General features: G+C 58.2%; 1 protein-coding gene and 1 long non-coding RNA gene across 3 annotated transcripts in view; both read right to left on the reverse strand.

Moving 5' to 3' along the window:
- LOC103666641 overlaps nucleotides 1-12,988 on the reverse strand; it is a 22,721-nt gene extending 9,733 nt beyond the window's left edge. The window contains exons 1-2 of the long non-coding RNA XR_569572.2: nucleotides 12,687-12,988; nucleotides 2,201-2,329 (exon numbers count right to left, since the gene is read on the reverse strand). This is a non-coding gene — a long non-coding RNA (uncharacterized LOC103666641). The remainder of the gene's footprint in view (nucleotides 1-2,200; nucleotides 2,330-12,686) is intronic.
- A 2,858-nt stretch (nucleotides 12,989-15,846) lies between these two features.
- The window catches only part of DHRS3 (dehydrogenase/reductase 3), a 39,683-nt gene continuing 34,759 nt past the window's right edge, over nucleotides 15,847-20,770 (reverse strand). For both annotated transcript variants that reach the window (XM_008694710.2, XM_008694711.2), the window contains 2 exons: nucleotides 18,288-18,413; nucleotides 15,847-16,364 (listed from right to left, as the gene is read on the reverse strand). In XM_008694710.2, the coding sequence (XP_008692932.1) occupies nucleotides 16,280-16,364; nucleotides 18,288-18,413 (211 nt within the window). In that variant the 3' untranslated portion in view covers nucleotides 15,847-16,279. The remainder of the gene's footprint in view (nucleotides 16,365-18,287; nucleotides 18,414-20,770) is intronic.

Raw genomic sequence — 20,770 nt, forward strand, 5'->3', positions numbered from 1 at the left:
CTCCTCCCCCCCCCCCCAACTCCCACTGCTCTCATTGCAGGAAAACCGAAAACCAAGGGCGATGTTGCAACCGGGGAGCTTTGCAGGGGGGAGGAACGCTCTGTACTCTCTTCACTGGTCGGGGGAGTCTGGATCCTGCCCCCTCGGCCACTGGCCACCGGGAGGCTGAGCTCACTCCCCTGGCCTCCATTCCTCTTCTTGATTGGCACTTTAATGAGGGCAGAAGGGGCTGACCCCCTGCCAGGGGGCCAGTTCATGCCCCGTTTATCTCACAGCTCCAGGCAGACTAGAACAACACTGCAGGCGAGCAGCCGGCCAGGAGCCCCCGCCCTTGGTGATGGATTGAGTGACCGCAGCGGGTTGGCAGCTGAAGTGTGTGGTGGCTGCACTGTCCTGTCAGCGTGCAACAAAGGGGCCAGCCGGCCCCTCCTGCTCGCCAAGTGCTCTTCCCCCCACCCCCACCCCCGGGGGAAAGTGACAGCAGCTCCCTCGGAGGGGCCGAGTTCACTCCGACTGCCCTCCCCCCAATGCCAATGCCAATGCCAAGTTTCAAAATACAGGCCTGGGGATGGAGCCCAATGGGCTGGAGAAACTGTTTTGGGGGGTGGTGCAGAGAGGCTGGGGAATTCTGGGCTTGCAGGAAGAGTTGGCACAGAAAACTTCCTCTCGGGCTCCTAGCTTTGGGGTCTGAGATGGGGCGGGCTTCTCAGCAAACACCCCTCCTGATGGTGCTGGGCCTTTTACTTGCTGTGCAACCTTGAGTGAGTTTCATAACCTCTCTGAACCTGAGAGCCCTCATCTGTAAGAACCACTGCTCCTTAGAGCTCCATGACCAGGTCCCTGTGCGGATTACAGGGGATTACACCCGTTGGGAGAGCCTCCCCCGCTAGAAAGCAGGGTCCTACACGTGAGGCCTCAGTTTACCTGGCTGTCTCCAGCATCTCCATTTTCTACATGGAGAGGAGAGACGAGCTCAGAGGGGAAAATCTGCCCGGGATCCCAGAGAGTAGAGGAGGATCAAGGATTCCGACCCAGTGTTGTCTGGCTCTAAAGTCTATGCAGACGTTCCCAAAGCCCCAACTTCTGGGCTGGAATTTCCCGGTAAGGATGGGTGGGAAACCAATGACACAGCTCCGGGGCGCTTGCAGAGGGAAAGAGCCAAAGCCTCTTTGGGAGAGCTCACTTTGCAAACCGTCAAGTGTTCCAGGTGGGGGACAGCCTTATTGTCCTGGTGCTGCAGAGTGAACCTGAGGTCTGAGCCGCTCCCTGTACCTCGAGGGCAGTTTTTCTGGCTCAGGGGAGTCTCAGTGGCCTGGCACAGCCTCAGGGTCCCCCGATCCCGGGTCCTCCCACCAGGACCCAAGCCTGTGCCCGGGACAGGACCGGTGCAGAATCCCTGCTGCTTCGCCCCTAGAGCTGGGAAGTGGGAAGGATAGGGCTGGACAAATGATTCTTTGGGTCCCAGTGAGCCCTGGAAGGGGAGGAAGGGGCCTTCCCAGGCCTCCCCGGAGGGGAAAGAACCAGCCTTCTCTTGGAGGAGGCTTCACCTCCCCATGAACTCCTGAAGGCGGGAGGCCAAGCTCCAGCTGAGGTCAGAGAAAGTAGCAGGATGACAGTGGGGCTCTACGTGGCCTTCCCTGCTCCCCGGACACCTCTCCAGCTGTCAGACGAGGTGGGATGGGGGCAGATGGGGCCCTGGGGGTAGGCTGAGCCAGGAGAGGGTCCCCCTAAACACTGACCCAGCGAACCAGGAGGGACCCAGCCTTTCAGCCCAGAATCCCGGTGCCAGACCTTGGACCTAGCTGTGTGGAAGCTTAAATTCTTTTTCCCACCGCAAGCCTTCAGCCTGTGCTATTCCTGTTGTCTCAAAAAGACTTGGCCCACTGCACCTGGTTAACACCCAGCCAGCCTTCAGAAGTCACCTGAGACGTCACTTTCTCTGGGAAGCCTTCCCTCACTGACAGCCCTGGGCCCCCGGATCAGAGTAAGTCGCATCCCCGTGTCATGCAGCCCTCTAGCTCCATGAGCCCTTCCTTCGTAGCTCGTCCCTGTTATACGGCACCCTCCGTTTATTTGGTAATGATGAGTACTGGGTTCATGATGACGAGCCCATGAAGTCAGGGACCATCTCTGCTCACTCGGGTGTCCCCAGCCCCCGGCAGACAGGCTGGTATACAGTAGGTGCTCAATAGATACTCACTGACGATGTGCAGTTAGCCGTGTGTGTCTCGCCATAAACCGTGGGTTGCATGGGGGCAGGGACGTGTTTGTTTTATTCACCGTCCTGTCCCCCAAACTCGAGACATGCAAGTAGGAGGTGGCAAATTTGCTGCAAAAGAAGAAAGGAAGTGAGAATAACCATCAACACAAGAATCGAGAAAACTATCCCAGTTTGGGGCAAAAGCCACCCAGAATGGGGAGATTCTGAGTCCTTTTAATTCAGAAGAATGATTCCACATGCTTCAATGAGTCAAGTCCCTGGGGGAACCATGACATCAGGGAAAGCTGACTGAGCCTGACACAAGATCAACTAACTTACTCCAACTGGTAGACCTCCAGATTCTGGCTTCTGTCCACTTCTGGGTCTTGGACAACCAAAGGAGAGGGGGGGCCCTAATACAACCCAGGACAGCTCTTGGGAAGGAACAGATGTCAAAACCCAGAAATTTTCCAATATTCTAAATTTCGTGGATAAAGTAAAATGTCGGGAAATATGTAAAGGAAGAATGGCTACAATATATAAAGAGTTAGCTAAAATAAATAAAAAACCACGAGTCCAATATATGTGAACAAAGGACATGATCGTTTACATACAAAGAAGTTGGAGGAAGGCAGCTGGCACGCATCGAGCTTATCCTGTGGTAGGCACTCATTAAGCGTTTACATCTCATTTAATTATCACCGGAAGTGCAGCAAGAAAATCTAACCAACAAATGTAGAGTTTGGTGACGGTGACATGTTCCTAACTTTTTCCTACATTATCTGTGAAATGCTGTAACCCTTTTATTTGTTTCAAGAAAACCCCTGAATTCCCATCTTAATTAAATCTCTCCAACCAAGCAGATTTCTGATATAATCCATTCATTCGGGTGTGAAAGACTGGAAACCTTTTCCATATTCACAACCCCGATTGCTGCGTCTAGGATAAAATTAATTTATTTCTGAGTTGTCTGGGTTCTGCAGATAATGTAAGTACTATTGTATATGCCAGCTACTCCTGAGAGACTCAGGGCAGTTCTGAGAAATACCAGAAGGACAAAAATATATTGTAAGGCCTCAGGGCAAAGAGAGTGTTTTGATTTGGGTATTCTGAAAGTGCTGTGTGGGCCTAAAGCTCCTATAAATATGCAAATGAAAAGAAAACAGTTGGCTGAATTGGGGGGAAAAATGATCACAATATGGCCACAAGGAGGTGGTGGTCTTACCCCCTTTCTATGTGATGGTCTGGGGCTCAGAGTTGAATCCACCAGCTGAGCTTACTTGCTCCGAATTGCCACTTTGTAAAAGCTTTCTTTTCACTAAAAATCTAAAAAAGAGCAGATTAAGGAGGCCCTGCCAGACTATTTTATATTTACTAAGTTGGCAAAAAAAAAAAAAAAAAAGTTTTTAAGGCCACACCCAGCATTGGCAAGCATGCCGAGAAATTCGTATCCTTCCCCTGCTGCTGATGGAATCGCGAATTGGCGTCACCCTTTTGAAAAGCAAGGGGCTGACACCCAGAATAAAAGCCATAAAACTAAGTGTGTTCTTGGGTCCTGTAGCCCCCACTGGAATCCATCCCAAGGAAAAGGTTTAAAAGGTGCAAACCCCCACAGCTGGTCAAATATCCATGACCGCAAGTTATCAATGGCAAAAACAAAAACAAAAAACAAAAAAAACACAAAAAGCCCTGCCACAGCCTACACACCCATTAGGAAAGGAATTTACCAGAACTGTGGGAAAGGTGCATGAAGGAGAGTCTACAGCCATTGAAATGATCTTTAAAGTGGGAATTCTGAGGGTTATGCACGGAACACGTCTATAGGGTGTTAGGTAATAGTTGGGAACCGTGAATGTCAGTAAAAAGCCTGAGCACGTAGAAGGGTGTGTGAGTTGAGCTGAGTCCCAGGACCATTCACAGGCAGGAAAATGGTCCTTGCTCGGGTGTTTGGTGAGTGCCCAGCTTTGCTTTTTTTTTTTTTTCCCCTTTCTTCTTTCTTGACACGACACCATCTCTTTAATAATACCAAAGAAATACTTTAGAACAATGAGCCCATGGGCAGACCATCTGCTCCGGGAAGCCCCTGGCCCAGGAACTGTGGGAAAGACAGGAAGCAGAAAGGTCAGCGTGCCCCAGGGAAATCCCACTGATGGACGGCCGGCATTCAGGAGAACCTATTTCTGGAGGGGGGGGATGCTGATGGCCACGATGTCCCATTCTTAAAGTTGTCAGCTCTCTTTGAAGGATCCCATGATTTTCTTCCTCTTCCCTTCTTTCCTTCCCTTGCTCCTTCGACCCATCTGCGTGGGGCACCTGCCCCATGACAGATGCGGCTGTGGAGGGAAGGTCAGGGAAGGCAGCCCTCGCCCCGCGACATCGCTACTGATGCCTGAATGCCTTTTTAACATTATTTTAATTTTTAAAAATAACAAGTGTATATTATTTTTATGACCAGGGAACACAGAGCTAATTTCATGTCAGGAAGTGCAAAAAAGGTGATGCTTTATGGAAGCCGAGGCAGATTCCCTGATATCAGGGTCTCTTTGTCCGAAGGACAAACTCATCCTTTCCATGCCTGGCCCACGCTCTCTGCCTCCTCCGTGGCCCTGCTCTGGAATGACGGGGTGAGGTCGGCGGGGCCCACCCCCAGGAGCGCTCTGTCCACCTCCGCCGGGTTCCTGACCCCCAGGAGCCCCAGGTGGGAGGGGATGACAACATCGGTGCTGCAGAGCCCCCTCCTGGGAACGCAACCCAGGGGGACCAGGTTGTCCACATTGTTTGGCCGGAGACCGGACGCACTTGTCGGACGGGAAGGATGGCTCTGGGTCCCTCGGAGGAGCAGGCAGGTCTCGGAGGTCACTGTCCGGGAGATGATGTTGGCCGTGATGGAGCAGGAGGGTTCCTCCCGCCCTCCCTGCCTACAGATGGCTTGGGCCTGTCTGCCGGCGGGGCCCAAAGCAATCCGGGTCTCATTTCCCCCCACGGGGTTGCGGCCACATTTGTCTGTGGAAGAGGAACACCAGCTTTCAGGCCTTCCTGCCAGGGGGGCAGGCTGCCTTGAACAGATGACAAAAGGATAAGCTACCAGGAGGGCCAAGGGCAAATCTAAGGTCATGGCCTTGGCCGGGCCTCCCCGCTGCCCATCAGTCCTGTGCTTCGGGCCCGCCCCGGCCTCCGCCTCACCCCACACTACTCCCTCCCCAGGGACGTCTCCTCCTTAGAAGGATTCTTTTTTTTTTTTTTTTAATTTTCTTTATTATATTATGTTAGTCACCATACAGTACATCCCTGGTTTCCGATGTAAAGTTCGATGATTCATTAGTTTCGTATAACACCCCTTAGAAGGATTCTGACCTCAGTTCCCCCAGCACATCCTGCCGGCGGCCTTCGCGGACCACCCCAGCCACCGACTGGTATTTCCCCCGGTGGCTGGTCTGTGTCCTGGTTTATCTGTCCATCCACCTGCTGTCTGCTCAGCTCTCACAGGCTCCTGGCCCAGTGCACTGTGTGTCCCCGGGCCCTGGCCAGCGCTCAGCGGGCACTCATCCGCAGGTGCCCAGGGAGCCAGTGAACGCCTGGCAACGTCCGGCCCCGCCCCCTGTTGGTGTCCTGGCCCCACGAGCCTGCGCATCAGAGTCGGGCATTTCTTCCGAGCCCCATCTACGTGGCCAGGCTGGACGGGAGAACAGGCCAGTGGGAGGGGACAGCCAGGAGAGTGTCCTCAGGACCTCCTCCAGCTCTTCAGCAGACTCCCTTCCTGCTGATGCTCCCTGGGGTCTCCCCAACCCCGGTGCCCTCCTCTGGCATGCACTTCGTAGCCTGATGACCCACGAGGCTCTTTCTGTCCATGGGACCTGGCACAGAGAAGGTTCCAGTGCCTGAGGGGCATGTCTATTTGTGGCGCCGAGCCTGGGGCAATGGCCCTTGCTTGGGGGACCCCTCAAGCCCACTTCGCCATAGAGAGGGCCTCTTGGCTTGCCCCTGAAGATGGAGCTGGTCCCCTAAGGTGTGGCTCAGGCCAGAAGCAAGTCAAGAGGAGGAGATGTGGGGTGACGGGTCCCGCGGGAGATCCTGCCCTAAATCTCTGCCATTTTCAGGAAGGACAACTCCGGCCCCGCCGTGATAGTCTCCGGCCCCGTCAAGGGCAGCTGCTGGGTCTGCCAGAATCGTGTGACCCGCTCAGGGTGAGGGCGCTGGGTGAGGGGAGGGCAGGGCAGGGGTGCCCGAGTTCAGACTTGAGGCGGGGCAGGCTGGGTCGGATCCCCAAGAGTCTGGATGCGACGTCAGCAGCTCCCTGCCAGCCGATGGCCTGGGAGCCCGAGGGCCCCATCCTCACCCTCTCGCCTCGGGCGGCAGTGGTGGTGGCTGGGGGAAGAGGCAGGTGACAACCCCCCCGAGAGGTGACAGCCACGGGGCGGGAGCTGCGCCACCTGAGTGGGCGTGGAGCAAGTTCGCTGGGTGAAAAGTTCACCGGGAGGGGAGCTGTCTGTTTCCCTCGCTTAATTTATCCACTATTTGGCTAACCTTGCTCTGAACCCAGGCCCCGAGACCCCTTCCTTTCTCCCCTGCCTCCCCACTGGGCTCCCGAGCCCCGCCACCAGACCTCCCGCCCTGTGCCGGCCTGGAAGAGGCCTGGGCCCGAGGGCCGCCCCGGGGGAGAGGCTGGCTGCCCCGCCAGGCAGTGATTTACGACCTGAACCTTCCCATCCTTAGTAACCAAAATAAAGTCCAGTTGCTGTCGAGGTCCGGGCTCCCAAACGCCAGACGTGGGCCGAGCGAGCGCTCAGAAGGCGCCCCACCCCGCCCGCCTCCGCCCAACACAGAACCGCTGCTCCCGAGACAGTGACCTTTCCTTCGGGGGCCATCTGTCATCCCGGCCTGGGGCAGGAGCCGGGCGTACCGACCAGCTGGTCGTAGAGAAGAGACGGGCCTCCTTCCCTGGCCCTGGGGCGGCCCCTGGCCGGGCCTCCGGTCTGTCTTGGGCTCCCCGGGGCCGGTGGCGCAGACCCTTCCTCATCGGAGCCTCCTCTATTCCTGACGTGTGCAGGGGAGGGGGGGTCAGCAGGTTGGGAGGGCTCTGGGGACGGGAGAGGACAGCCATCGCAGCGACAGCCGCCCTGGCCCTTGACACGTGCGATCTCCTGAGCGCAGGTGGCAGCTGGCCCGGCCGGCAGAAGGGGCTGGGCTGGGCAGAGCCAGCATCCGAAACCTCCGAGCCGGCGGTGACCCAACAGGCCAGAGCTCGCAGCCGGCGCGCTCACTCTCCCGTTCTCACCTTTCATTCACTAAATCGCTTTTCAGAACTAAGCAAGTGCCACGTGTGGCAGCCACCAGTTACAACAGAGGACGCATAAAGCATGAATCGCCCCATCTCCCCCCAGCATCTCAGGCGCCCTCCCCCCACTCACTCTGTGTGTACCCATGCGCACAGACACGGGGGGGGGGTTGTGAGTGTGCCCGTGGACGCCACGAGAGGCCGGGGACCCCCTCATTTGTGCAATCATGTGACCCACGGCTCCTGTCACTTGAAGGCTGTTGACTAACAGGCTGGCGGGGGGGGGGCAGCCCCCAGGCCCCACAATGCCACCTCCAGAGAGCCCACCCATCCCTCACATCCACCCCTTTCTGCTGGGGCCGCCCCCTCTCTCATCGGGATTACCCAACTGCTCCCACAATCAGTTCCCTGGATCCAGAAAGACCTTTCTAAAAAGGCAAGCCTGAGCATGTCACTGCCCTTGGGAGAAGGGCCCAGATCCTTACCAGAGCCCAGCAGATCCTCTCTGATTGGGCCTCCCCGCTTTCTCCAGAGCTCAGAGGGTGCGTTGCTGGCGTACCCCTCCCCCCAACACCCTGCCAGGCTGCTCCAACGTTCTTGCCCTGCCTCAGACACTCCTCTAGCTGGGCCTTCGCTCTGGGCTCCCCCGAAGGGAGCAGGCCCGGGCCTCAGCCTACATGTCCCCTCTCTGGGAGGCCACTGCCACCAACAGCAGCATGTCACATCTAAGTCGTGAGCACACGGGCCAGGCCCCTCTTCCCAACGGGCTGCAAGCTCAGTGAGGGCAGGCCCTGTCCCCCGCCCCCCAGCCCCAGCACCTGACCCGTGTCGGGCCTTCCAGAACTCGGAGCGGCCCTGAACGTCGGGGGCAACCCGTGCACCATTCTCACATTTCCCGAATCCCTGCATCCGGGGACCACTGTCCCCTGGTTTCAGAGGCCACGACTGGCCCCCAAAGTCCTCTTGCTCCCACTGGACGGGAGCTCCTTCTACCACATGGGGACAAAAGGCTTTTATAGCTAGCTCCGGCCTCCCAGACGCCATGCGCTCTCAGGGGCTGCTAGGGAGTGGCGGTGCAAGGAGGGGCAGATGGAGAGGCATAGTGGCGAGCCCAGGAGATTTCCCTGTCCCCCTCAGGGCAGCCCCAAGAAGGACTGCCAGATAGGACTGGTCAGCTGCCAAGCATGCCAGGGCCAACTGCCCACCGGGGTGCCTGCTGACTGCCAGTCAGGAGAGGCCAGGGGGCAGCAGGGGGCCGCCAACTGCCTGTCACCACACAGGCCAACTGTCAGTCAGGAGAGGCCAAAGGCCCCCTCTGGGAATGCAGGACGGCCGGTCAGGCACGGCCCAGGGACAAGTCGGGGAGTCCGCCAGTGGTCATTCTGCAGATCGCTGCTCTGGCTACCCAGCATCCTTTCACCTTTCTTCTGTCCAGGGCACCCCACTGGACTTCTGGGAACCCACCCCATTGCAACTCTCAGGCCACTCGGTTCAATCGGCTTGATTCCCTTCCAGGCTGCAAGGACAGACAGCATGACTCGGGTCTGGCCAACCAGAGCATTGCATTCCTCTGGCTCGTGTGATTGGATCACAATGGACAGGTGACTAAATCAAGCTAATCACAACCAATCAGAACTAACTCTGATTGACTAGGAAACTCCGGTCTGTCTTTTTTCTGCTGCCCTTGAACTGGGGCGATGTGAAGCTGGGGCTGAGCAGACACCTTGCCCTCACTGGAACCAGATGTCTGAGAGGGAAGCCAGCCCACAGGACGTGAACTGAAGGGCAGAGAAAGAAACTGGGGTCTGAACCAGGTCCTGGAAACATTACTAAAACTCCTGGATCCAGCCATACCTGAAATCACTTACCATTGGGCTTTCGAATGATGTGAACCGATAAACCCCCCCCTTTTGCCTCAGCAAGAATCATTGTGGGTGGGACCGGTAGTCACTCAGGGGCCTGCCCGTGTCTCATGCAGGGCCGTCTGCTGGGCAGGGTACCTGTTCTTGTCTGAAGCTCAGGGTGGCCCCCAGGGAACTTGTGACTGAAAGCCAGAGGCGGTCAGGTTCCATATGTGCTTTCCCTGCTCCTGGCCGTTGAGGTGTGTGGTGGTGGCTCCCCCAACCAGATCCTCCCTCAGCCTTTGTCTCAAATAAGTGATGGAGAAGTGGGTGGCGGGGATTCTCTCCGGTGGTGGCCAGAGCAAGGAAGGCACAGATGAGGAGACAGGCTCTGGGAGGTTAAGGGACCTGCCACACAGAGCCAGGACGCAGATTTGGCTGGCTCCGGAGTCCAGCCCCTTCCGCTGTCTGTGTGCACCCCGGCTCCCGGCTAGGTCAGCTCCCCAGGCCGTCAGCCGGCCCTCAGCCAGCAGGGACCCTGAGAAGATGGGGGCCAGGCCAGAATCCCCCGCACCCCCCCATAAGAAGCGCACTGCCACGGGGTGTCCATCGTGGCCTGTGGGGGCCTTTTGCCTCCCTCTGTCAGCACGCCAGGGCTACCCACAGCTCGCCCCAGGCGGGGCTCTGTGCAGGGTCCCCAGCGTGACCTCCCCAAGCAGGATCCGGTTACATCGCAGCCAGCAGCTAAGGAACAAACACAGCTTGTGTCTTCCTCCAAGTGCTTATTTCCTTTGTCTTGTGAACATTGAAAAATGAAAGGAATGATAAGGATTTGGGGGCGGGGGGAGGGAGGGGAGAAGCCCGGAAAATTCCGCAGTGTTGGCGGAACTCGCCAGGAGGGCGGCGTGAGGGAGTTTTCAAACCGAGTCCAAAGACAGAGAGACTCAAGTGTGCTGCTGCGGGGGAGGCTGGAGGGACCCGAAGCCTCCTGGGGTCCCGGCTCCCGCCCGGGGGTTTAGGGGTGCACCCGGGGGTGGGCTCTGGAGCTGGCCTCTCCTTGGCCAGGCCTCCGAGCCTCCCCAGGCCTCCGCCTCTCTGCCAGCGGGTGCCCCGGGTGCCAGGTCCGTTGTTCCAGCTCGTGTTGGACGAGAAAGGGGGCCGTGTGCGTTCTCAGCCAGGGGCCAGTGAGCCCCTTGGGGGACACGTGGGTTAATGGCTTGGTTGTCACAACCAGGAGGGTGAGGCACTTGGGCATCTAGTGAGTAGAGACCAGGGATGCTGCCAGCCATCCTACAGTGTCCAGGACGGTCCCCATGGAGCTGTCCCCGCCTAAACGTCCGTAGCGCCTTGGTGAGACACTGGCAGAGTGCCCTGCACATTAAATGGTAAATGTTGGTTTTATGATTCAGGGGCCCATCTGGAGTATGAGGGGAGGTGGGTGGGGGGACAGGGTGTGCCATGAAGGGGGGGGCACGCCGTGGTGGCTGCTGCCTCTGACAAAGGCTCCGCCCGATGGGGCCGCATCAGCTCCGTGTGCTCCTCCGGGTGCCCAGTGAACGTGGTCCTGCCCTGCTGCACACGGGGCGTCCGCTCCCCAGGGGGAGGGGGCCAGACGGGCCCAGGGAGCAAGGAGACAGTAACGGCCCAGAGTATCCTTCCAGAGCACGGACTTGAACAGACCGTGGTGGACACACACGCTGGACGATTATTCGGCCGTGCAAAGGCCCAGTGACCCTGGGCCACGGGCAGGGTGAGCCCTGAACACGTTTGCTAAGGGAAAGAAGCCAGGCACAAGAGAGCATCCTGTGTGCGTGTTCCCGAAGATGTCTGTGCTGGGGGTTGCACAACCCCGCGATGTACCAAGTGCCACCGCATTGCACGCTTGGAGTGTGTGACCTGTGCGGCATGCGGCTTCTATCTCAATACAGCCGCACACGGAGCAGTAATCATGGCATGAGCCCCCTCCAGTCCCGTGAGAAAGGCGCCGAAGGAGGAAAGGGAGAGGCTGGGGTGGGGCAGCCCAGGCCTCCGGGGTCAGGTGCACGCCTCCCTGAGGCCCTGTCTGGGGCGGGCTGGTGCGCGCTGGAGAGGGGGCTATGCAGGACAACCAGGTGACCTTAGCGACCTGGCGTCTAGGCTTTGGGGCCCTCCCAGCTGCTTCCATCCAGGGAAGTCGGTGACCCCCCGGGTCACACAGCTGTGCGCTGGCTGGCCAGGCTGCCCTGCCCGGGCTTCCCCAGTCAGCTAGTTTGGGGCGGTGGCCCTGATTCCGAGGCCTGCTGTCCACCTGAGGGGACCCACGTGCCGAGAGCAGCTCCCCAGCAGGGCTGTGGCCATCACGCCCCTCCCGGTGATGCCTGCCTGGGGGACTTCTATGCTTATTTTCTTCCGGAGCCACAGAGAGACTTGGACGCAAAGGACCTGCCCTGAGCCAACCGTGGTGGGAGGGGCCAGAGAAAGGTCCTGTCCCTCCGCCCTCCCTGCCCCCCCCAGCCCCCAGCGAGTGCTGGAAGACAGCAGCCCCCCGCCCCCCATGAAACACCTCCCCGTCGGGTCTCTTTGCTCTGCCCTCCCCAAGGGCCTCCTCCAGCCTCACTACCCGAGCTCCAGCTTCATTTCATCCCAGCCTCGAGGGAACTACAGCCAGGCCCCAAAGGACGCTGCCGTCACAGGTCTGGCCAGTACCCTGAGGGTGCTTGAGCCCTGGCTGGGAGCTGTGGGAGCGCCAGCATCACGTCATGCCCTTGAGTTTCCAGAGCCTTTGCACTGGACACTCATCCCTGCCCAGGAGGCAGGAGGGCAGGAACATCTCGTCCTTTCTACAGGAGAGGAGGGGTGACCTCACACACAGGAGCCAAGAGCCAGTGAAACTCCAGAGTCTGGAGCCCTCTGGGGCCTCCTACCTCTTGGGGAGCCTCTGGGCCATGGTGAGCTGGGAGAAGCTGGGTGCTCGGGGGTCTGCTGGGTTCCTGGAAGTGGAGGGCCTCAGGGGGGCTGTGAGAGGCGTCGGCAGGCCCAGGCTCCGCGCCACAGCACGCAGCCCACAGCTTACGAAGAGAAGCGTGTTAACAAATGTTGGTGAATTGGACCCCAGGATGAGAGCCCTACGGAAAGGGAATGGTTCCAAACCTTCTGCTCTGCCGAGGGACGCGGCTGTCACCCCTTGCTTTGCCTGAAGTGAGGGGTGTCTGTATATCGACGTTCTCTTCACAGACATAGACCTCTGGGCTCTTTTGAATCACCCCCTCCCACCCCGGCCTTTACAAGGCCCTTCCTGAAAATGCGAGAAGCCCGTCCGAGGAAGAAGTCCTGAGACACTGTGGTGGGAGGAGGAGCCCCCACGGCAGCCCCCCTGACCCCCAGCCCTCACCTGGAATCGTTTCTTCCCCGTGCGCTGCTCAGCACTCAGCAGGACTCATCTGTTCGGAACCTGGCTCCTTTTTTTGTCCCCCATCAAACTGGGACATCCCCGGGGGGCGTGGGCTGTCTGTCCCATCAGAGGGACTTGTGGGGGAACACGGGGCAGGGCTGAGCCCTGTCGACACCCTGGTCCCTCCTGGCCATCAGTTTGGCCCGAGAAGAAGAGACTCCTTAAAGCGTTCTGGCCCCGGGAGCGAGGCTGCGGCCATAGGATTCAGCCCTTGGCCACTTGCCAGGCCAGATAGCCTGGTCCCTGGAACCCTGCCAGGATGGGCTCGGGTCTGGCGCCTCCCTGGGCTTGGTGCCCGCCTCCGATCTGGTTCTCTCTGGAGGAGCCCCTGGCATGGCAACTGGGTCGTTTCCCAGGGCCCAAGCCTTGTCTGCAGGGTGGGCGTGCCCTCTGCTGCTCCTCAGGGGCTCAGGGAGCCGAGTTCAGGGTTTGTCACTCCCCTTCCCTTGGCTAAGCTCGGGGACAGAATTAGCTCTCCTCCCTCACTCTCAAGGCTTTGCAAGCACCCAGACCATCCTGGGGAGGGACCAGGGCCTCCTGGGAATCTGCCCAAGGCTTTTTCCCTGGTTTCTCTGGGAAGAGATCCAGAGAAAGACTCAAAGTGTCCCAGCGGAGAGGGAGGGGACGGGGTAGGACCAGGCCCTGCCTGGCTCTCCAGAGAAGCCCCTGGGGCTCTGGAAAGATGTGAGGTCCCACTGCAGCCAAAGCAATCCCATTCTCAGTGGGCCCTGGGGAGGGCTGGCTGGCCCTTGTCACTCCCAGAGGCCACTCAGACTCCTGGGATCCTTACTGTGTTCCTGGCCTGCAGGCCAAATGCTGAATTTCATGGAAACTTCAGGAGTCAAATCCTCTCGGTTGGCCCGGAGCCAGCTGGGGGCATAGAACTCTTCCCGCCGCTCAAGGATGATCACAAAAGTCAGGGCTCAGCGGACAGGATCTCACTTCCTCCTCATCCACCCCTGCCCACGAAGATGGGTCCCCACCTGCAACCTACCTCCTGCGAGAGCCAGAGACAGGCTTGTGGGACAGCAGAGGGGCAGGCCCAGCCCATGTACCCCCGCCCCCCGTGTTGTCCAGACACGCCACAATGGGTGACTGATCCGTGTGGGCTTGGAAGTTCCAGGCCCGACCTCACCGGGCTGGCCGGGGTGCCGGGAGGACGATTCAGCAGCTTCTCCCCCACCCCACCCCCACCCCACTCCCCACCACCTTTGGGGACACATTTCCTCAAGCACCAAAACGCAGGTGACAAGTCACTTGCTGCAGTGACGGTTTTGCAGGCCAGTGAGAGCCAGATTCGAATTCCGCCTCTGCTGTTCTAAGCCCTCCGAACCTGGGCATGCGATTTCCTTGCTCTGAGCCTATTTGCTCACCTACAGAACCATCGCTCTGACACCACCCCCACAAATAGGTCAGTGCTTCTCTGGGGCTCTGCTCAGGACCCGGTGTGTGCACGCAGAGGCCCGCACATCCCAGCTCAGCATCTGTCTGCTTCCCTCCATCCTCGGCCGACTTCTCGATTTTTTGTCACGTTCTCGTGGACGATATCCGCGGCGTGGCCAATGGCCTTGTAGTTCAGAACGATTGACCACGCTTCCACGGTGAGTGTGTGTCCAGCGGCAGCCACGGCAGGCTTAACCACATGACCTGCTCTGGCCAGTGAAATGTGAGCCGAAGTGACGTGCACTGTTTCCGGGCAGACAACGTCAGAGCGCGGGCTGGGTGGCCGGGTGCATCTGCCTCTGCGGCAACACATCAGCCCAGATGGGGGTTCCTCGTTCAGCCGGGCTCCCAGCGCGAAGAGAGCACAGAGCAGAGCTACCGCCACCCTTGGCGGACGGGTGGCAATTCTAAGACAAGCCTCCATTGTCAGAAGTCACGGAGACTTGGGGTCACACCCTGGCTGACATACCTTGTGGCTGTCGGTGCCGTGGGTAATTCACAGGTAACACGTGATGCCCTCGACTCGGTGGCCGCTTGGCAGGTGCTCCACGAACGGGGGATGTAACCGTGACTTGGCATTTCTGCACACAGTCCTGACTGACGATCGTGGAGCCTTGAGATGAAACTTCTGCTAACGTGGATTGTAAGTGCCGCCCTATGCAGAGCCCGGGGAAGCTCCTACCTTGAACTTGAGGTCGGTGACCTCCTCCTGCATCCCTGGGGAGCCGCTGCCCGTCCCTCTCCCCCCACCTGCAAGAGTCACGTGGACGGAGGCCCCCATCCACCTGTCCCCCTGCCTGAAGTCGGGTTCACGAAGCTTGCTGCGGCCGGGAGAATAGACACCAGAGGAACCATGGGGCACCTCTCCCCACATCTCCTTGGCCGTAATCCTCCCTGGTGACTCAGCCTGGGTCCATGGTGCCTTTCCAGACCTCCCCCTTGCTTTTTTTTTTTTTTTTTAAGATTTTATTTATTTATTTGACAGAGATAGAGACAGCCAGCGAGAGAGGGAACACAAGCAGGGGGAGTGGGAGAGGAAGAAGCAGGCTCATAGCGGAGGAGCCTGATGTGGGACTCGATCCCAGAACGCCGGGATCACGCCCCGAGCCGAAGGCAGACGCTTAACCGCTGTGCCACCCAGGCGCCCCTCCCCCTTGCTTTTTAGTTCACATCTAGCCCCTGCCATCAAATCTGGCTCAGGGGCCCCGAGCAGCCTCTTAGCAGGGGACCTCTGGTGGTCCTCGGAGTTTTGGCTCCTCAGTGACATTGCCTCTCAGTACCCAGTCGTGCTCAGTAGATGGACCCGCCGTTCAGTGGGTGCTCACTAAGGACTGGTTCTGCTCTCCTGAGTTGGTCACGCGGCAGCTGGTGGGGCTGTGGCAGGGCAGAGGCTGGCTCTCTGCAGACTAGTTATTTAAGGTCGTGGATGGGGAGGCCAAGTGCGCCCCAACCCATGGCTGAGGTGGCAAGGAACCATGTACCCCAGGTGTGGGCCCCAACTTCTTGCGCCGTCTCTGCCCTCTTCTTGCCTGCTCCACTCCTGGCAGCTGGGGACCCCGAGCGGACCAACCATCTCTTAAAGGATGGGGTTTTATGGTGGGGATCAGTCCCCTCCCCACTGCCAAGGACAAGGGGTCGGGGATTTCAACAAAGGAACTCGCAAAAACCATCTCTTTATTTTTCATTCCTGCCATTCAACCAGTTTGCACAAGCTGAGGATGGGTGGATTTTGGAAAGAAAAGAGCATCGGGGTACAGACCCTCCTGGAAACAGTCTATGCACACTGCTAAGGCTGGTTAGACTCGAGAAGCAATTTAACAATAAACTCTACAGAATTAGAAATGTATGAAAGTGTCAAGGTGGCTGCTGGCTGGTTTCTCACCTCCCCATGGGGGTCATAGTTACGCCCATCAGTCCTGTGCAAAGGTCCTGGGGCTGGCCTGGGGGAGGGCACCCGGGTTCTTCCTGGGGCCAGGAGCAGTCCTGCTCACCCAGCAGAAGTGTGCCAAGGTACAGGCGCGTGGGTGTGTGCCCAGTACCATGGCCCCCTCAGGTTCCGTGGCTTGCGAGCGTGTCTCTGCATCCAGCCTTTATGTCCGCCCTTTGAAAGTGTTCATGCAGGTGTAGGTCCCTGAGAATTTGTAGATCTCCTCCAGTGCAGCCTGTGGGAGTATGCTGGGGGAGTGGGAGGAAGGCAGACGGTCAGCAGGGGCACCAGTGGCCAGGTCACTAACGGCCACAGAGGACCACGTGGTACAGCAATGGCTCCCGTACACCGCCCCCACCCCTGTCTCCAAGCCGCACCCACCCCTCCATGGAGGAAGGGCTCTCAAGTAAGTGGATAAGCGATGTTTCCAAGGTGAAGGTGGGTAGGAGAAACAAACTTCTAAATTCACGTTCTTAGCATCTGGGGGCCCACAGGTGCCTGAGAGATCAATGAACTCCACGTGCCACTTGTTCAACAGTATTTGCTGTGTGGGATGGAGGAGTTAGGAACCACTGTCGCCTCCTCCAGGGAAACTCCCCAGACTCACACCCAGGCCTCTCCTCGGGCTCCCCCACAGCCCCTGTGCTGTGCAGGGGCTGGGGAAGGGGGTGGCCTCTGCTTCCTGTGGAAAAGTAGTGGTGGTAGAAGAGGGAATGTAAGCTAGGGGCTTACTGTGGAAAACACTGACATGGTCTAGACCAACCAGCTTTTTTCTAGAATGTTCAGAAAGGCTTCTGAGAAGCTCCCTGTGGTGGAGGGTGGCAGTCTCTGCTCTCCTAGGGGCTCACAGAGGCAGCAAGAAGCATCTCAGAGCAACAATCAGGATGGACTAAGGGACACAAAGATGGGGCCCAAATGCCCCCAGGCGCCCCCCGCCCTGCCCCCTACTCGGTGTCTCTGAAAGAGCTTTGCGGGTGGACTGAGGGCTGTGCCCCCTCCGTGAGGAGGTCCCCGTGCCCACAGCTGGAGCGTCTCCTCGGCTGTAGACACACAGCCAGAGGGGAGCCGGCTCCTGGGCCTTGATGTCTGCTGAAGGCACCTGGGTCCTTCCCTTCCTGAAAAGGCCCTTCAGGTCAGAGTGGTCCAGTCAGCTGAGGGCTGGGGGCAGGAGACGCGGCCCAGAGGAGCCAGGAGTCCATGGTCACTGGGGCTCCAGGGTCCAAGCTCTCCCTGAAGCACCCGGTTTAGGTGGGCACCTGGAATGGCCCCTTCAGGGCAGGCCTGGGAGGGGCGGGCTGTGCTGCTCAGAGTCTAGAGAGTTCTAGGAAATGTGATGCTGGGCTGATTCCGAAGGCGGATGATCTCCTCCTTAAAGCCTACCTCCTGAGGCCACTTGTCCTGGTACATCCCACCTGACCAGCCCTGGAGCGTTTCTGGGAATCCCAAACACTGAGATCTCTGTTTTCCCCCATTAGATCGAACTTCCCGAACCTCAGAGCCAAGAACTAGTCTCTGGAACAGTGGTTTTCAAAGTGTGGCCCAGGAACCCTTGGGGGATACCTGCAACCTCTTCAGAGGTCACACTGTTTTCATAATAACATTAAGACGTATTCGCCTCTGCATGCTCTCTCCCACGTGCAGCTGAGTTTTCTGGAGGCGACGTGACATGTGACATTATAACCAACTAAGATCAGAAGCAGATCTAAGCGTCCAGTTGTCTCCAATTAAGTCAGGCAATAAAGACTTTTGCAAAAATGCAAAACAATGCCATTCTTCCTACCACTTTTTTTTTGGTGGAAAATACACTTTTTATAAAAATACCATATTTATGTTAATAAGGGTAAACTTTTTCCATTCTAATTTCTCAATACAGTGACTAGTAATAGATACAACTCACATAAGAGAAAAGGGGGCTTTGGGTTTCTCTAACATTTAAGATTGTAAAGGAATCCTGAGACCCACAAGGGTCAGACCTGCGGATCCAGCCTAAGTGTGGGAAATCCCGGGCACACAGGCCGCCTCTGCTCACTTTCTGCCCATGGCAGACATAACTAATCGATCACACGCGTCCTTTCTCCTGCCTGCCGCCTCCTCCCCACCAGGGTTCCCCAGCAGAAGGGGAAATGGCCCGCATGAGCCCGCCCCAGAGCTCCCCCACCCCCTGCCCTTACCTTTTCAAGATAACGAGGGCATGCATGGTCCATGGGAGGAGGAGGAGGGCCTGGTTGAGCTGCACAGCTTCCACCGTCCTCCGGGCCACCGTCTCTGGCTTCAGCGGCGGGAAGAGGTTGGGGAACCTGACGCAGGAAGAAACGACAGGGGTTTTTTCTAGAGAAGCCAGCGCTCCTGCTGACCGCCTCCGTGGCTAACGGATCTGGCCCATCCCTCTGGCATCTGCTGTTTGGGAGCCTTGAGGCCTCTTTGGAAGGCTCTGCCAGCCCCCCACCTGCTGCCCCCAAAATGCTGGGAGGTCCCCCCTTCTTTTTCTTCCCACTGAGCCTCCCTTTGAGACTGGAGATCTTATAGCCCACCCCCGGGGACCCCTTCTCCAAAATGCTTCCCAGGGATCCTTTAAAATGTCACTCTGATCCTGTGGCTGCCAGGCCCAGACCCTCCCAGGGCTCCCGGTGCCCTCCGCAGCCCTGCTCAGTGTGGGCCCTGCTCACCCACTGCCTGACCCTTCTCCCTTGTCACTCTGCTCCTGCAATCCTGGCCAACCTTTCTGTTCTTGCCACTCAAGCTCTTTGCCAGCTCAGGGTCTTTTACCAGCTCTCCCATCAGAGAGGGTTCTCGGCCCGTCCCCCTGGGGTGGCCTCTGATCTCCTCCCCCTGCTAATTCCCTTGACTGCATTTGCCACCTCTGGAATGGCCTTGCCTATCTGCTTGTCTCCTTGTTCACGGCTGGTCTCCCCCATCAGACTGCGAGTTCCACAAGGGCCGAGGTCCGGTCGGTCTTGCTCTGTTTTATCCCCTCTGTGCAGAGTCTGGCACACAGTGGGTGCTCAATCAATGCTCCTGAACAACCTGCTGTTCCCCAAATGTGTCTTGCTCATCCTCTCTGGAGGCAGGGGCTGCAGGAATGCCCCTCTCTGCCCAGCTCACCGCTTTCCTCGCTGATTCATTGATTCACTGACTGAGCCATCCAAACATTTACGGGGCGCTTTCCTGGGGGCTGGTAAATGAACGACTGAACGCGTAAACGCCAGGGAGCTTTCTCACGCCTGCTCAGAGGCCTCTGGCCCGATACCCACACTGCGATGACACTCCCTAAGTGCCAGGCCCCTGCGAAATACAACAGGAGCCATTTGCTCCAATTTATAAAGAAGGAAGCTGAGGCTTTGGGGGGATTAGGGGGAGGCTCTGAGGACTGAAGCCAGGCCAGCATGGGCCTCAGGCTAAAGCTCTGTCCTCGCCCTCATGGGCCTGGAGGCACAGGGCTGACCGCGATCCCACAAAAGGCTTGTGTGCTGTTCAGGCCCCAGCAGCACTTAGGGCTTAGGTGAGTCACCCGGAGCTGATGATACCTTGAGCAAAGGCAACTCTTGGGACCCGAGCACGGGCTGGGTTGGTCTGAGAACCCATGGCTGCTCCCCCCACCCCCCGCCGCCATTCCCCACGAGAGGCTTCCTTTGCCATCCCAACATGCAGCCAAGATGCTCACAGCCCTGCGATCTAGAAGGGCAGCCATGGGGGCCCTGCAGGGGTGAAAGTGCTGAGGCCGCTCATGGAGGCCGGAACCCTACAGACGCAGTGGACAGTCTGGTTTTCCAGCCCCGACCTGGGCCGGTCCTGCTCGCTAGTTGGGGGAAGGGCAGACAGGAGGGATAGGCCAAGCTCCGTGGGTTCAGGGGGGCCCTTCCTAGTAAGAGCCCTGCAGGAGAACCTGACAGAGGATGCCAGCACGTCCGCCCACTGGAGGGTCTTTCTCCTTTCCTTCCTGGTGGGTGGGATGGGTACACAGGGAACGGGCAGAGCTATTATTCCCACGGACGTAGCCCAGACTTGGGGAAGAAGCATGCCCAGCCAGTTTCCATCTGTGTGGCCCCGGGCAAGTAACTTCCCTCCTCTGAGCCTCAGTTCCCACGTCTGTGAAATGGGGACAAGAGCACTCTCACAGGGCTGCTGAGGGCCAAATGCAGCCGCGTTTGTAAAGTAGCTGTTGCGGCTGGAACATAGCACAGGACCAGTAAAGCGCAATCTGCAAACAATAGCTCCCACCTCTACCGGCTCACTCTTGCCAGAAAGCCTATCAGTTTTTTCATGGTTGGGGAGAGAGCCAGTGCTTTTCTTCTTCTTCTTCTTCTTTTGTCTTTTCTTTTAAGAAATGGGAGCTGGTTGAACACCAATCATCCTTTTATGACTCTTCCCCCAGACCCTTCGGGGCTCGGCCGCACATCCGCAGGTGACTAACCTTCACCTGGCGCTTACTACGTGCCAGGCAGGCTGGTGGATTCGCACCCCGGAGCCCATCTAACCTGTGAAGCAGGGGGTCCATTACCTATCCCTTCTTAGAGATGAAACCAAGGCACAGGAAAGCTGAGTGACTTGTCCAAGGTCAAACAGAGCTGGGATTTGGCCCGAGGCTATGCGGGCCCACACCCTGAACCACTGTAGAATGATGGCTTGGGGGAACCTTGCATTTCCTTTGTGTGGG

Source organism: Ursus maritimus, unplaced genomic scaffold (genome assembly GCF_017311325.1).
Source record: "Ursus maritimus isolate PB19 unplaced genomic scaffold, ASM1731132v1 scaffold_32, whole genome shotgun sequence".
Lineage (NCBI taxonomy): Eukaryota > Metazoa > Chordata > Mammalia > Carnivora > Ursidae > Ursus > Ursus maritimus.